The sequence below is a fragment of the Callionymus lyra genome, chromosome 3 (assembly GCF_982586985.1).
Source record: "Callionymus lyra chromosome 3, fCalLyr1.hap1.1, whole genome shotgun sequence".
Taxonomy (NCBI): domain Eukaryota; kingdom Metazoa; phylum Chordata; class Actinopteri; order Syngnathiformes; family Callionymidae; genus Callionymus; species Callionymus lyra.
The window spans coordinates 9,265,331-9,279,892 of NC_141820.1; the positions used below are offsets into that span (position 1 = coordinate 9,265,331).

At 33.8% G+C, this 14,562-nt stretch overlaps 1 protein-coding gene across 1 annotated transcript in view; it reads left to right on the forward strand.

Annotated features, from left to right (window-relative positions):
• Nucleotides 1-14,562, forward strand: part of elp2 (elongator acetyltransferase complex subunit 2) — a 38,394-nt gene that overhangs the window by 18,008 nt on the left and 5,824 nt on the right. The window contains exons 11-17 of the mRNA XM_087786376.1: nucleotides 2,702-2,833; nucleotides 4,294-4,443; nucleotides 5,967-6,158; nucleotides 7,488-7,557; nucleotides 7,631-7,726; nucleotides 9,617-9,674; nucleotides 13,952-14,024. Coding sequence (XP_087642502.1) covers nucleotides 2,702-2,833; nucleotides 4,294-4,443; nucleotides 5,967-6,158; nucleotides 7,488-7,557; nucleotides 7,631-7,726; nucleotides 9,617-9,674; nucleotides 13,952-14,024 — 771 coding nt within the window. The remainder of the gene's footprint in view (nucleotides 1-2,701; nucleotides 2,834-4,293; nucleotides 4,444-5,966; nucleotides 6,159-7,487; nucleotides 7,558-7,630; nucleotides 7,727-9,616; nucleotides 9,675-13,951; nucleotides 14,025-14,562) is intronic.

Consider the following 14,562-nt stretch of genomic DNA (forward strand, 5'->3'; position numbering starts at 1 on the left):
CCCTTTGTGAGTTGTAAAGGTTTAGTATTTTTTTTTACATTGCTGTCAAGATGTTTTACTGGTGAATAAGGAGGTGTAAAACAAACAAAAAACAACCCACTGGCCTTTGATTGTTGCTCATCTGTTGAGAGATTATAGAAACAAATGCAGGATTAAAAACAGACCTATCCTGTGTCCTCGGATCAACCTCGCAGAAGTTCACACTGTGAAAGCATCACGGCTGCATTATTCAAACTCACAGACGAGGAGTCGAGGAGAGGTTTTAAAGTAGAGCCAGAAGTGGCGATAATATGTCGTCGTCATTTGTTCACATTCTTTGTATTCAGTATGTAGTTTTTATTCAATATTCCCAGTGCATCTGGATTATTAAAATACAATGTTTTCAAAGAGTAGATTAGATTCAGAAGCTTTTTTTTTTTAATATCATTGAAAATACAAAACAGGATTTCTTTTGTGATTTTATGGAATATAGTATAAATAAATAAATGTATGTAATGTATTTCATTCATTGTATTTTATGTTATTTTTTGTTTTTAATACAAGTGGGCTAAAGGTGAAGATGATAATCCGACATTATTTAACATTGATAAGTAGTGAAATAAAATACAATAAAATAAGATGAATTTAATAAAATTATACTTTAATGAAAATGAGATGTAAAATGAAAGAATTTCGCTTTTCACCTTGACCCTAAGACAACACAAGGGATACCACAAACACATTTGTTTTCTGGCTTTTCGGGTCACCTTGACCCAGAAGCAACAAAAGGGATACCTCAAACTAATTTGTTTCCAGGCATTGGGGTCACCTTGACCCAGAGACAACACAAAGGATACTACAAACACATTTTTTCTTAGGCCTCTGGGTCACCTTGACCCAGAAACAACACAAGGGATACCACAAACACATTTATTTCCAGGCATTTGGGGACTTTGACCGAGAGACAACACAAGGGATACCACACACACATTTGTTCTCAGGCCTTGGGGTCACCTTGACGCAGAGACAACACAAGGGATACCACAAACACATTGGTTTTCAGGCCTCAGGGTCAAGGGATACGGGCGGAAGTGACAAGTTGGTTCTGCATGTAAGCTAGAGCTGGGTGTCATCTGTGAAGCAGTGGAAATTGAGGAATTAATAAATTGGGGAACGATGTGGCCGAGGGGGAGGAGGTAGGTGATAAAGAGGAGGGGTCCCAGGACATAACCCTGTGGTACACCTGAAGGATCTAAAGGAACTGGGTGCGGTCAGTGGGTGGAAAAGTGAATAATCATGAACTAATCCTATATTTTGCTGCTGCTTTCATTGCTAATCTGAGGCCAACAGTTCAAAGCTTTTACTGTTGCAACTTAAGTTCTGATGAACAAAAGTACATCTTTACAACGAACGGATTAATGTACGAGTATAAAGCGAGAGTATAAAGCCAAAGATACAAATACAACAGAGATTCGACAACCTTCGTTGCACCGCACATCAGTTTAAGGTCAGCATTATATTCACAGACCTTCAGATAAAAACAGTGTAAATAAATCATATGGAGTTTGTTTTACTCGTTTTCTCTGGTGGACAGTTGTCTGTGACTCTTGACACGTCAAGACAATAAACCTGTTACCCGAGAGAAAATCTGGTCTTTTTGTCAAAACAAAACAACCTTCAGACTCCATTATTCAATAGAACAGAAATTGTTTATATTATTTATTTTTTTCTCTGCCGCCCAATTAAAAAACAAAATACCACGTGATATCCAATGAGCTCAATAGTACAGTTGTCAGTCACACTCCAGTGCTGTGTCTCAAATCGCATACTAGCGTACTCAAAGTTAGTATTTTTAGTGCGTTAGTGCGTCTCAATTCTTAGTATGCGAAATTTAGTGCACACTAAATTGGCTTACTAACACGCCCACAAAACTGAGCATGGTTCGATGGACACTAACCATACTAAACAGCCGCCATCTTAGTGACGTTTTAAACGGAAGTTACGTCATATATAAATACATATATATATATTCATATACTTACAGGTGCATTTTCAGCAGCAGCTATGAGGATGACACGTCTTCGGTGCTGATACCAGCTTAAATATCTTGCGATTATTTAGATTCTCATATTTTTTCTTTATTTCTTTTTCCAAACTAGCATAACGTTCTGCCAGCAGGTGTCGGCGATAGCCTTCAAACAGCTGAAACATCGTTAAATAGAAGTAGAAGAAGAAGCTGTCGCATCATTTCCTGTTATTGTGTAGCAGCAGTGTTTGATTTGAGACGTACTATCTGTGGAGAATTTGCGTACTAATTAGTACGTAAACTAAACTAATGCATACTATCTTCTAGTATACTAAGAGTAGTATGCGATTTGAGACACAGCACAGGACTCATTTGTGCAAATAGAGTGACAAATTCTTCAAAAGATTCATGGATCCACATGGTAATCTGTAACAACGCCAATATTAAACTCTCGTTTTTGTTTAGACCCTTTATCAACATTTCCCGAAAATGTTAATGAAATCTATTTGAATTATTTCGCATCTTAAAATTGGAAAGCAGTATTTTAAGTTAAACACCAACAGTGGTGTGTAGTGTTGTGTAGATGAACGACAACATTCCATGTCACGTACGCTCCTCTTCTGTCCATGAAACAGATAAACCACCAGATTTATGTCCTTTTTTTTCAAATCCATGCATGTGTCGTTTCCCCTCCAGGTGCGTGTCGGCGAAGTCGGTGAAAACACGATGGGTTTCCTGGGCTGCCAGATGAGTCCAGATGGTTCCATGATGCTCGCTCATGCTTACCACGGAGCTCTGCATCTGTGGAGCAAAGACCAGAACAATGAGGTAATCCTTATTTAAGTCAAAGCCGCCGTCCCTCGTACCTGTCTGTGAATGTGAGGCTAGAAATGTCCTTCCTGGAACCAGATGAACGAGCCTGAAAAACAACATTTAAAAACTAATGTTGCATCATAGTTTGTAGTAATTTTCTCTATATTGTTATCATCTACTTTTGTATTTTTTTATTTGATGGAAGGATAGTGTCTCTCACACACAAAGCACTATTCAAATCCTCACTTGATGGCTGAGGATGAGAGGATACAGTACTCCTTCACTTGTACTTGAGTTGGTTGATATTTTAAATATAAAATGCCTGAAGGGTGGGTAGGTGTTCTTCAAAACATTTTTTTTATCATGTGGCTACTTGCTACAAAAATCATAAATACTGTATATATAGAGAATTCTTGACACGTACAATGTATGTTCATAACCACGTGAGTCAATATTGAAACACAACTACATATTTGTCATGACTCTACTCGGATGACTCAAATGAATGAACCATTTGACTCAAGAATCACATTATTTTATGACTTGAATCATCATCGCACACACAAAATCAGCTGTTTTTCATTGACACACGGCTGTTCCAATCAAATCTTTTGGTGCTGCCGCTCAAGGGGCGGGGCTTATGCAGGGATCCTAGATATCTGCTATTTAGCTGAATTCTGCTATTTTTGTTATTTTTATTTCCATATAAAACCGCTGCAACATTTAATTTGTGAGCCATTCTCAAACCAAACTTCACATCTCTCACACTTATCTACCGATTATAAACTCTATATTTATCTATTCAATGATAATACAAGTTGGTCATTTTTGTATAAATCTAGCCAATCATGGAGGCCACCAATCAATATTAACCAATCAGAAGCAACATAAGGTGGTTCTACCTTTAATTTTTCATAGAGTGATCGAATCATCCCAAAGTTATCCCAAGTTACTATCAATGACTAGATCTCTTCTTGAAGATGTCGACTATTAACCGCAAAATATCATAACACGCATTGAGTATTTTCAAATGTGAGTCTTTTGTACCACGTGTATGGATTTTCACCTGGTATTATTACTTCCACAGTTTGAGCAACGTTTTGCTGATAAAATTAATGGTTTTAAACCCCACAAACCCCCAATTCTTCTAATTAAAGTGTGTATTTTAGTGTCAATAATGCTAGAGATTTACATATATTAATGCCATATATTTCAAAATAAATTAAAACTGGTAAAAATGCCAGATTATTTTTTATTGTAATGTTAGGTTATCTACCCACACTACTAAAAAACCTTTGCCTTAGTTTTCCCTTAAATCTTTTAGTGCTTATTTAAGTCCTTTTATTTCTTCTAACCTGTTTCCGATCCTCACACATGATGCATGATAGTCATTGTAAGCACTTCAAACGATCTAGATTATATTCCCTTGTGCCTCAAACGAGACATCTGGAGTGTGACTGTGTCTTCTTCTGCAGGACGAGTGGAGGTCTGCCATCGTGACGTCCGGTCACTTTGATGAGGTCCAGGACCTGAGTTGGGACCCCGAGGGAGACTTTCTCGTCACCGTGAGCTCGGACCAAACGGCAAGACTCTTCGCTCCGTGGAGGTCAACGAACAGCGAGGAGGTAAAAGACGATTGACTCCCACATGACCTGTTAAAAGCATTAGTGTCCCGTGAAAATAAGCATTTATTCAGCGTTAAACGTCATTTATGGTCATTTAGAAGCAGTTTTTGCACAAGAGGATGATTTAAAAAAGGAGAGACTTGCACAAGCCAGTGTGTTGTATACAGTGTTTTACTTATAAATGCAAGTCAATTATACTTTTAGTGCATCTTATTATCAACCATTGTTATGGATATGGTTGCTGTTTAAATAAAGGTATAGAATCATATCAGAATATTGAATGGTTAAACTCATCATTACTTTTTATTTTAATTAAATGTTATTTTTTAAGCATTTAATTCATTAATTTGTTAATTGAAAGTTTGAATCGTTTTTCACTATAATGGAATAAAAAATGTTGAATATTTTCAAATTAAATGCCTTTACTTTGAAACAGAGTTTGATATTCTAACTCCATATTTGTAGTATTTGTCAAGTACTTGACTCTGGTGTTGTAGTATTTACAGACCACATGACTCTTGACGAAGTCGTAACTGCTTTCATTTGTTTTAAAACCAAAATATGTCCAAACATCAGCTTTAAAAGCTGCTGAAGTCACTGTATCCTCTCGTCCTCAGTCATCCCTGGGATTTTGCAAAATCTCATTGTTTCTTTAGCTGCGGAGAACGTAATGACTGCTGCCACCTAAAGGCTGGAAGTATTCTAATTATTTGTTTTATTCTTAGGCTTTTTATATTTAATCTCTTTATCAATATAAAAATGTTGGTATTATTTCAAAAGAGTACAGATCAACTTGTTTGGACGACGATCATCAACATTTTTATATTTTTTATTTATTTTTATATTAAATTATTTTAAAAAACAAAACTATTTTACCCTTTAATATACAATTATTGAATTAAATTAATTAAAAATGGTTAAAAAAAATCAATTTAATCAGTTTTTCCCGCATTTAGGAAATTTTAATTTTTTCAGCAGGTCACAAAAAAAGATTAAACTTGCATACATATTATATTAGGACATAAAGTACATGTGGATGAAAAATGAGAACAAAAACAATGATAATTAAAAAAATCCAAAAAAATATTTCAATTTCTACATTTTAAACGTTAAATTCAACATTTTAATCTTCTGATGTCCCTGATATGCTTCCATTAAAGTTAACTTAATTGAAATATAATGTCAATAAAAACTCAAACCTTATCATTGAATCTTTTAAAGTCGTCAAGAATCTTGACAGGTACGAGGTTAATACTTTATATTCCGACAAAGATTTACTTTGGAATGTCTCTGTATTCTAGAAGTCGAGGATGTTTCTGTAGAGATGGAAGTCTGAGCCTCATTATTTCTGCCGCCGCTCCAGTCTAGCTTCACTTAAGACGTGGATAAGAACTGGTTTGTCAGACAGAATGAGACGTGGAATCTCCTGAATTTCTATTCTTGTGCCTCCCTTTGTACTCTCGGGTGAACACACAACCCCGGTTTTCTCCAACACATCAATCTTGTTCATCTCACACCTGCAGGTCACCTGGCACGAGATCTCACGACCACAGATCCACGGATACAACATCCACTGCCTGGCGATGGTCGGGAGGTTCCAGTTCGTGTCCGGCGCCGACGAGAAGGTTCTGCGGGTCTTTCAGGCTCCGAGGAACTTCGTGAATAACTTCGCCAACATCTCCGGCTTCTCCGAGGAGGAGCTGATGACCTCGGATGTAAGTAGAACTTTTGTGTGTTTCATTATTTCATTCGTCTTGATCTTCCTCAGAATTAAAATCGCTATTCATCAAAACTATCACTAGTTCAACCGTACAGATATTTTCCTAAAGATCTGTGTTTGAGTATCTTTTTCTCGTAGCGATTTAAGATGATAATTTTAAATAAAATGTATATTTAATTTATTTAATTAAATTACACAATTTATTGACCCTGGTCTTAATTTAATTTTTTTTGTACATTTTCTTTGTTTGAATATCTTTTTTTCTCCTCTTTTTTCATGAAACTTTTTTATGTTTTTTTTTTAAATACTTTTCATAATGCTTTTATATTCCTTAAATAAAATGTTATTTAAATTATAATAAACTAGATTAATTCAATTAAAATTAAGTTAAATTATGGCATAATCAAAATCGGAACCAGATACTTTTATTGTCGTGAAAACAACATGGGATTTTTTTGTGGTTTATCGCCAGTCTTGCTGTCCTTTTTTCTCATTTATTTTTATACATATATTTTCCTAAAGATCTTTGTTTTAATATATTTTTCTCGTAGAGATTTTACATGATAATTTTAAATAAAATGTATATAAAATTAAATTACACAATTTATTTATCGCCGGTCTTGATGTCTTTTTTTTTTTTCTCATAAATTTTGTACATATATTTTATTTGTTTGAATGTCTTTTTTTCTCCCCTTTTTCGCCTTTTTATTTGTTCTTTATATGTTTTTTTTAAATACTTTTCGTTGTGCTTTTATATTCCTTAAATAAAAAGTAATTTAAATTATAATAAACTAGATTAATTCAATTATAATTAGGTTAAATTATGGCATAATCCAAATCGGAACCAGATACTTTTATTGTCGTGAAAAACAACATGGGATTTTTTTGTGTTGTCAAAAAAACTGACTGAGGACGAGAGGATACAGTCTACTCGTCAATACCACAAATATATGCTTGTTCCTACAGTATTATGATATATCGTATAGTTGTTTATTTTTTGATTTTGTACACTTTTCATTTACAGATTTAATTGAATGAAGATTTGACGTGTGAATATTTTTAAAGCAAAATTTGTTTAATTCACCATTTATTAAAATGTAATGTTTTTATTGTTGGGAAGAAAACATTTATGGATGAGTCGATTTGGTTGATTAATAATTATTATTCATTTATTTAGTTAGAGTTGTTTCGTCGGTTCACAAAAAAAGATAAGAAGAAAGACATTTTTATTTTTGGCATCAAAAGATGGAGAAGTTCATGAACCTGTTCGCTTTAAAACTGACTCGTGTCTCCTCATGATTTCATTGGTCTTGATGTTCCTCAGAACCGAGCCAGCCTTCCTGAAGGTGCCAGCACGCCGGCTCTGGGTCTGTCCAACAAGGCTGTTTATCAAGGTCGGATGTTTGAGCCACAACATGTTTTTTAGAAGAAAATATTGAATCTGTACCACTTTTTTAAATCTTACAGGGGATCTTTCAGTGAAAGCTGAACAGAGCTCACATCAGGAGCAGCGGATCTCCGAACAATACAAAGAGCCGGACTTCCATCCGCGCAACATCAGCGGTACGTGGAGCTTCTCTGGCTGTCAATCATTTATGTTTATTTATTGTTTCAAACTTATTTTTTTATGACAAATGATACACTTTGTCACGTGAGCAGAAAATCTGTAAAAAAAATGAAAATTCAAGATCTTTTCTACAAATGTCAGGATCAAGTTTATTGTCTATTTTGCAGACGATTAAATGGGTTAAAGGCTGCTGTAGTAACAAACTTTAAAATAAAGAGAAATAAATGAAACAAAATCATACAAAGGTATAAATGTAAAGATATCAAATGTAAGTAACGTGAATAATCAAAGAAAAAAAAATAACACGGTACAAAAATAGAGAATTAAAATACAATTGGAATAAAATAAAATAAAAATAAAAATATTAATAACAATATAATTCGCACAAACTACATGGCAACCACAGGCACAAATGTGAGTTTTTCATTCTTAATGTTTTTTAATTTATGTATAATTATTGTGAGGAAGAAAACATTCAATTAAATTATATTATTTAAGTTTATTAAATGTATTTGTATATGTATATGTATGTATTTGTAAAATACATACAAAAATAAATTATTAGACATCAATGTATAAATTAGAATAAAATACGTGTAAAGCTTATAATAAATAAAAAAAATACTGCATTAAAACTTGCAATCATGTAATATCTATATGTGAAATGTTCTTAATTTAGGTATGTTTTTGTTGCTTTTCATAAAAATATTTTATGATATGATGTATTTTAATGCAATTCAATTTTATTTCAAGTGTCTACTCGTATAAATTATCTGAAGACGATTTTCTGTTTAAATAAATCTATACTACACTACACTATATGAGAGAAAATAAAAAACTGGTCACAGCCAATCACAATGATTGATGGTGGAAAAGAATAAACTCCTTTTAACAGGCAGAAACCTCGAGCAGAGCCAGACTCCTGCTGTGATCGACCGGAGGGGAGGAGAGTGACGAGGAATACAGTTCAAATTAGATGAGGAGTGGAGTGCAAACCAATAAAATAAAATAAGAATAATTAAATAAATTAAACAAAAAATGATTTAAAATCTAAAATAAAATGATACAATAAAAATAAAATACATAATAACTATAATATGAATAAAATGTAAATAAAAACAGATAAATGTAACTACAGTTAAATTAAAAAAAGATATATATAAAAAATATAAATAAATACAATTAGTCATTATTACCTGCATGTCTACATCAATGACTCAATGTAAAGTGTTACGGTTGAATTCTCTTTTTCAAAGCAGTAAATAGCAGCTGCATTAAGACGAGGACGGCTTCCGTCGCCACCTGGTCCGGGCCTCGTCTTCGTCTGTAAACGAACAAACATGTACGATTGCCAACAGAAGACTCCGTCCTGCTGTGGCTCTTGGAAATCCAGCAAAAGGGCCCGAGTGGGTTGATGACAATTATTTCTCCCTCCTCGATTGGCGGACGGATAATTAGGAGAAATAGAAAAAACGCCGAATCTACGCCTTTTAAAAAATGCAGAAGCACGTAGCTTTCAATTACATGCGACATAAAGGCGACGCTCGCCTGCAGCTCCGGAGAGAAGATTGGCAAACTGGTGCTTATGATCCTTGGCCTCAAAGAATTGGAATTTGAAAAGTGGCTTGTTTCATTTTTTTTTTTTTTTTTTTTGGTGAAGAATTCTCTGCTCGCTAATGGTCCGAATTCAAATGTGAGAGAGTGTTTGTCTCCGGGCGATTCCGAGTCGTTTTTAACTTTTATATTTCCCGAACCGAAACACTGTGTTTCCCAGCTTAACTCCACCGCTGGTTTGAATCCTCCGGAGCTGTTGAATATTTTCAGTAAATCAGCAGCTATATTTAAAGCATCAGTTTGAGTTGATTTCTGTGTTTTCCTCTCCGTAGAACCTCCCCCTGAGGATTATCTGCACCAGAACACACGCTGGCCTGAGGTCCAGAAGCTGTGAGTAACCGAGTTCACCTGAGCCGTCAACACGCATCTCAGGCAACGGACTTTATTTGGAGGTTTTTTGGAATGATTTCAGCGATCAAGACTTTTCAGTTTGTTTCTTTATATACACTCGTGATGTTTGTCTGCGGTGAAGTACTGCAGAAACTTCATGAAGGGCCACATTATTCCTCACTGTAGTGAGGGGCCTTGAAGCCTAAAGACAGAAGAAGACATTTAAAATATTTAAGCGAAAGGACAAAAAAGCAAAATCTATTAAATACAGCCAAATTAATTTTTTCGTTATATCGTATTGTTAATGATAGAACTGCATGGATACTTAAAAAAAATACATATTAGGCTTTCAAATTATATTTTTTATCATGTTTTATTCAGGGTTTATATGTCAATAAAGCGCGTAAAATATTATTTTTATTCACAATTGCAGTTGTTCACAGCGTTTGTTCATTTTTGTGTTGCAAATAAATTCCCGGCCACCAGATGGCATCCTCTGCAGCTAAAGGAGTAATTGAATCCCACCAGATCCCAGCAATGGCTGAGGACGAGAGGATGCAGTCTATACATTACAGCAGCTTTTAATTCTGCAACACCAGAGTCAAGTACTCGACAATACTACAAATATATCTTTGTATTTATGCTGTGACATTCCAAAATAAGCCAAAACATGAATTTAACTTTATTTTATTTAAAATTATTTAATTTTGTACACTTTTCATTAACAGATTTTTAATATGAATGAAGATTTGACGTGTGAATATCTTTTAAGGGAACCACGTGCAAAACATTCCGCGGTTTCGTTCACCACATTTTAAATTAACATGTATTTATTGTTGGGTAGAAAATTAATATACCTTTATTTTTGCCACATTAGGGAAGTTAGAATTGTTGTGTCAGTTCACAAAAAAAGATTAAACATACATACCCATTATTTTAGGACATTAAGTACACATGAATGAAAAATGACAAGAAAAACAAGGATTATTTAAAAAATAACAAATTATAAATACATTTTGAAATAATTAAAATAATGATAAAATGTGTATAGTAAACACACTAATAATTAAAAGTAATGATAAATATCTAAACAATAATAAACATTAGTACTAGAATTTAAAAAAAAGAAAATCACACACTATAGTGAGTCAAATAATGTTGCTTCAAACTACTCCAGTAATGTCTTAAGGAAAAGAAAAAAAGGACACAATAATGGAGAGGAAATAGAAAATAACTGGAGGCCTTTAGTTTCGCTTTGACCTCATAAGGGCCCCATAAAAGTCTGCATGTGACCCTCGACCCCCAAGTAAATACTTCAATTTAAAAATGTTTCAACTTAATCTTTAAATTAAAAAAACAAACAAACTGATTCATTTGTCAGTTAAAGACAAATAGTTTTGAACAAAATTCATATTTATTTTAGCTATATATATATATATATATATATATATAGCTAAAATAGAAGTATAAATACTGAATTTTGCATATTTATTTTAGCTATATATATATATATATATATATATATCTAAAATAGAAGTATAAATACTGAATTTTGCATATTTATTTTAGCTATATATATATATATATATATATATATATATATATATATAGCTAAAATAGAAGTATAAATACTGAATTTTGCATATTTATTTTAGCTATATATATATATATATATATATATATATATAGCTAAAATATAAGTATAAATATGAATTTTGTTCGAAACTATTTGTATATATATATGAAAAAAATGTAGACAGTTTGTTGCATAGATAAGAAGAAAACTTTTACTTGTATAATAGTTATTGTCAAATGACAGACCATTTTTAATTGGGTAATTATTCACCCAATTAAAAATGGTTCATTTCTGTGATTTTACAATAACTATTTATTCGTTTGAAAATTTCAGTTTTTGGTTTTCGCTTCCTTATTGCATTTTTTTTTTAAATTTAGGATCATGTAGCATTATATAGTGCTATATAGATAGTGATCAAAAATTGTGGTATCCCTTGTGTGGGAAAAATTAGGGTAAATATCTTAATTTAATTTAAAATTACAATTTAAGTTCATCCAAACGCTAAATGTGGCTAAATTACTTATTGAATAGTAATATCCTTCCTTGCCCTTAGACTTGAAGTATTTCTCACGCCTCTTTTTTCATCCCTCGTTTGTTTTCATCCAACCATCCCATCATCCCGTGACCCCCCCCCCCCCCCCCCCCCCGCCCCTGAATCCATTTCCTCTATTTGTGGCCGTCGTGGAAATGAATTTGCTGCTCAATCTGCCATAAGCATGACGCATTGTGTTACCATTTAGAGCTAATCTGAGCGGTGTGTGTGTGTGAATGTGTGTTCGGTGTGTGTGTGTGTGTGTTTCCGTGTGCGTTTCAAGTCCCTTCACCTCTCGGAGCCAATTTGTTGACACCACTGTGAATCATGGGCTGCATTAAAATAGCATTATAATGAGTAAATGACCAAATTATTTTCTACTCCCGTCGCGCCGCCAAATGGTTTGAGAGACTCACGTGTGGAAATGACTCCATTAGTATCGAGAAGAGAGGATCGTAGCTCGTGTTATCTGATGACATTGTTCTTTTCATCGTGACCTTCACTCGACTAACACTAAGAGAAAGACATTTAGAGTGTTTTTGTGTTGTCGCGCTTACTGTGTGTCGATTTATACGAGGGCCAATAAGTCGGCAAATGCGTTAAAATAAGGAGGCAGAGATTATTTAGCCTGAATGAACTTCAACTAATACTATAAAACTGGTCGTTTTGAAACGTTTAAAAATCGCTATTCATCAATACTATCACTAGTTCAACCGTACATATATTTTCCTAAAGATCTTTGTTTGACTATCTTTTTCTCGTAGCGATTTTACATGATCATTTTAAATAAAATGTATAAAAAAATAAATTACACAATTTATTTATCGCCAGTCTTGCTGTCCTTTTTTATCATTTGTTTTTATACATATATTTTCCTAAAGATCTTTGTTTTAATATATTTATCTCATAGCGATTTTACATGATAATTTTAAATAAAATGTATATAAAATTAAATTACACAATTTATTTATCGCCAGTCTTGCTGTCCTTTTTTATCATTTATTTTTATACATATATTTTCCTAAAAATCTTTGTTTTAATATATTTTTTTCGTAGAGATTTTACATGATAATTTTAAATAAAATGTATATAAAATTAAATTAGACAATTTATTTATCGCCGGTCTTGATGTCTTTTTTTTTTTCTCATGAATTTTGTACATATATTTTCTTTGTTTGAATGTCTTTTTTTCTCCCCTTTTTCGCCTTTTTATTTGTTCTTTATATGTTTTTTTTAATACTTTTCGTAGTGCTTTTATATCCCTAAAATAAAATGTAATTTAAATTTTAATAAACTAGATTAATTCAATTAAAATTAGGTTCAATTATAGCATAATCCAAATCGGAACCAGATACTTTTATTGTCGTGAAAAACAACATGGGATTTTTTTGTGGTGTCAAAAAAACTGGCTGAGGACGAGAGGATACAGTCTGCCAGACAATACTACAAATATATCCTTTTTCCTACAGTATTATGATACATCGTATAGTTGTTTATTATTTTATTTTGTACACTTTACATTTACAGATTTAATTGAATGAAGATTTTACGTGTGAATATTTTTTAAGGGAACCACGAGCAAAACTTTTCAAAGTTTAATTCACAATTTATTGAATTTTAATGTATTGTTTGGAAGAAAAAAATTATGGATGAGTTGATTTGGTTGATTCATAATTATACGTTTATTTTTCCCACATTTGGGAAGTTAGAGTTGTTTCATCAGTTCACAAAAAAATATTTTTCTTTGTTTGAATTTCTTTTTTTTCAGGGCTTTCTATTCATGAGAAGAAATTGTGCCGTTTTTGTTCAACATCAAAAAATGGAGAAGTTCATGAACCTTTGCTCTTTAAAACTGAAACCGATCCTCGGCGTTAAGAAGTTCCTTCGGGTCACGACCTTAGATTTTAACCAGATTTGAGCCAAGGAACGAAAACCGTAACATATTCCGAGCAGATCTCGCGTCCCGACCTTTTGCCAGGACGACGGTTACAGTAGGTCAGCGGTTTGACGACCAGGAATGTGACTCGTCGCAATGACACAGATTCAATTTGCAGCGACACCTTTTTTTTCTTCTTCTTGTTGTCACTTATCTTTTTATCTTCCCCCTCCATCCTCTTGTCCTTCCTCCTCCTCTGCATGCCGTGATAATCATCCCCCTGTCATCACCAGGTACGGCCACGGCTTCGAGATGTTCTGTCTGGCGTCCGACCGGGCGAGGACGGTGGTGGCGTCCGCCTGCAAGGTGAGCGTGATTAAGTCTTTCTTTTTTCCCCAACCCAGCCGACGCTCTTCTTAATGACATCCTGCACGTGACGCCTGTTGTCGTCTCCGCCGCTCACCTCGCTGCGACCTTGACAAACATGCCCACGTTCCATTATTTCCTCCTCCGACGTTGTTTTTTTTTTTTCTTTCCTTCTCATCTCCCGTCTGCGAGCCTCCTCATCACTTACGTCTGCCCCGCTGAACCCCAGCGCCATCCAGACCTGTTTTTTCTTTTCAGATCCGATTAATGAGATTCTAGATAGAAAAAAAAAACCTCCGGCGGCGTCTTTCGAAAACTTTTATCGACCTTTTCTTGCATGAATCGATTTCTTTGTTTCACACGAACACTAAAGAGTCAGAAACACGGATTTAAAAAAGTTGACTGACATAGAAGCTGTTTTTTTTAGTCATAACTGTGACTGAACATCAGCAGTTAAACTCAATCACACAAGGAACCCTTTTTATATTTTTATATATTAGTTGCTAACGTTCATAAACTACATCAGACCTTTAACTGT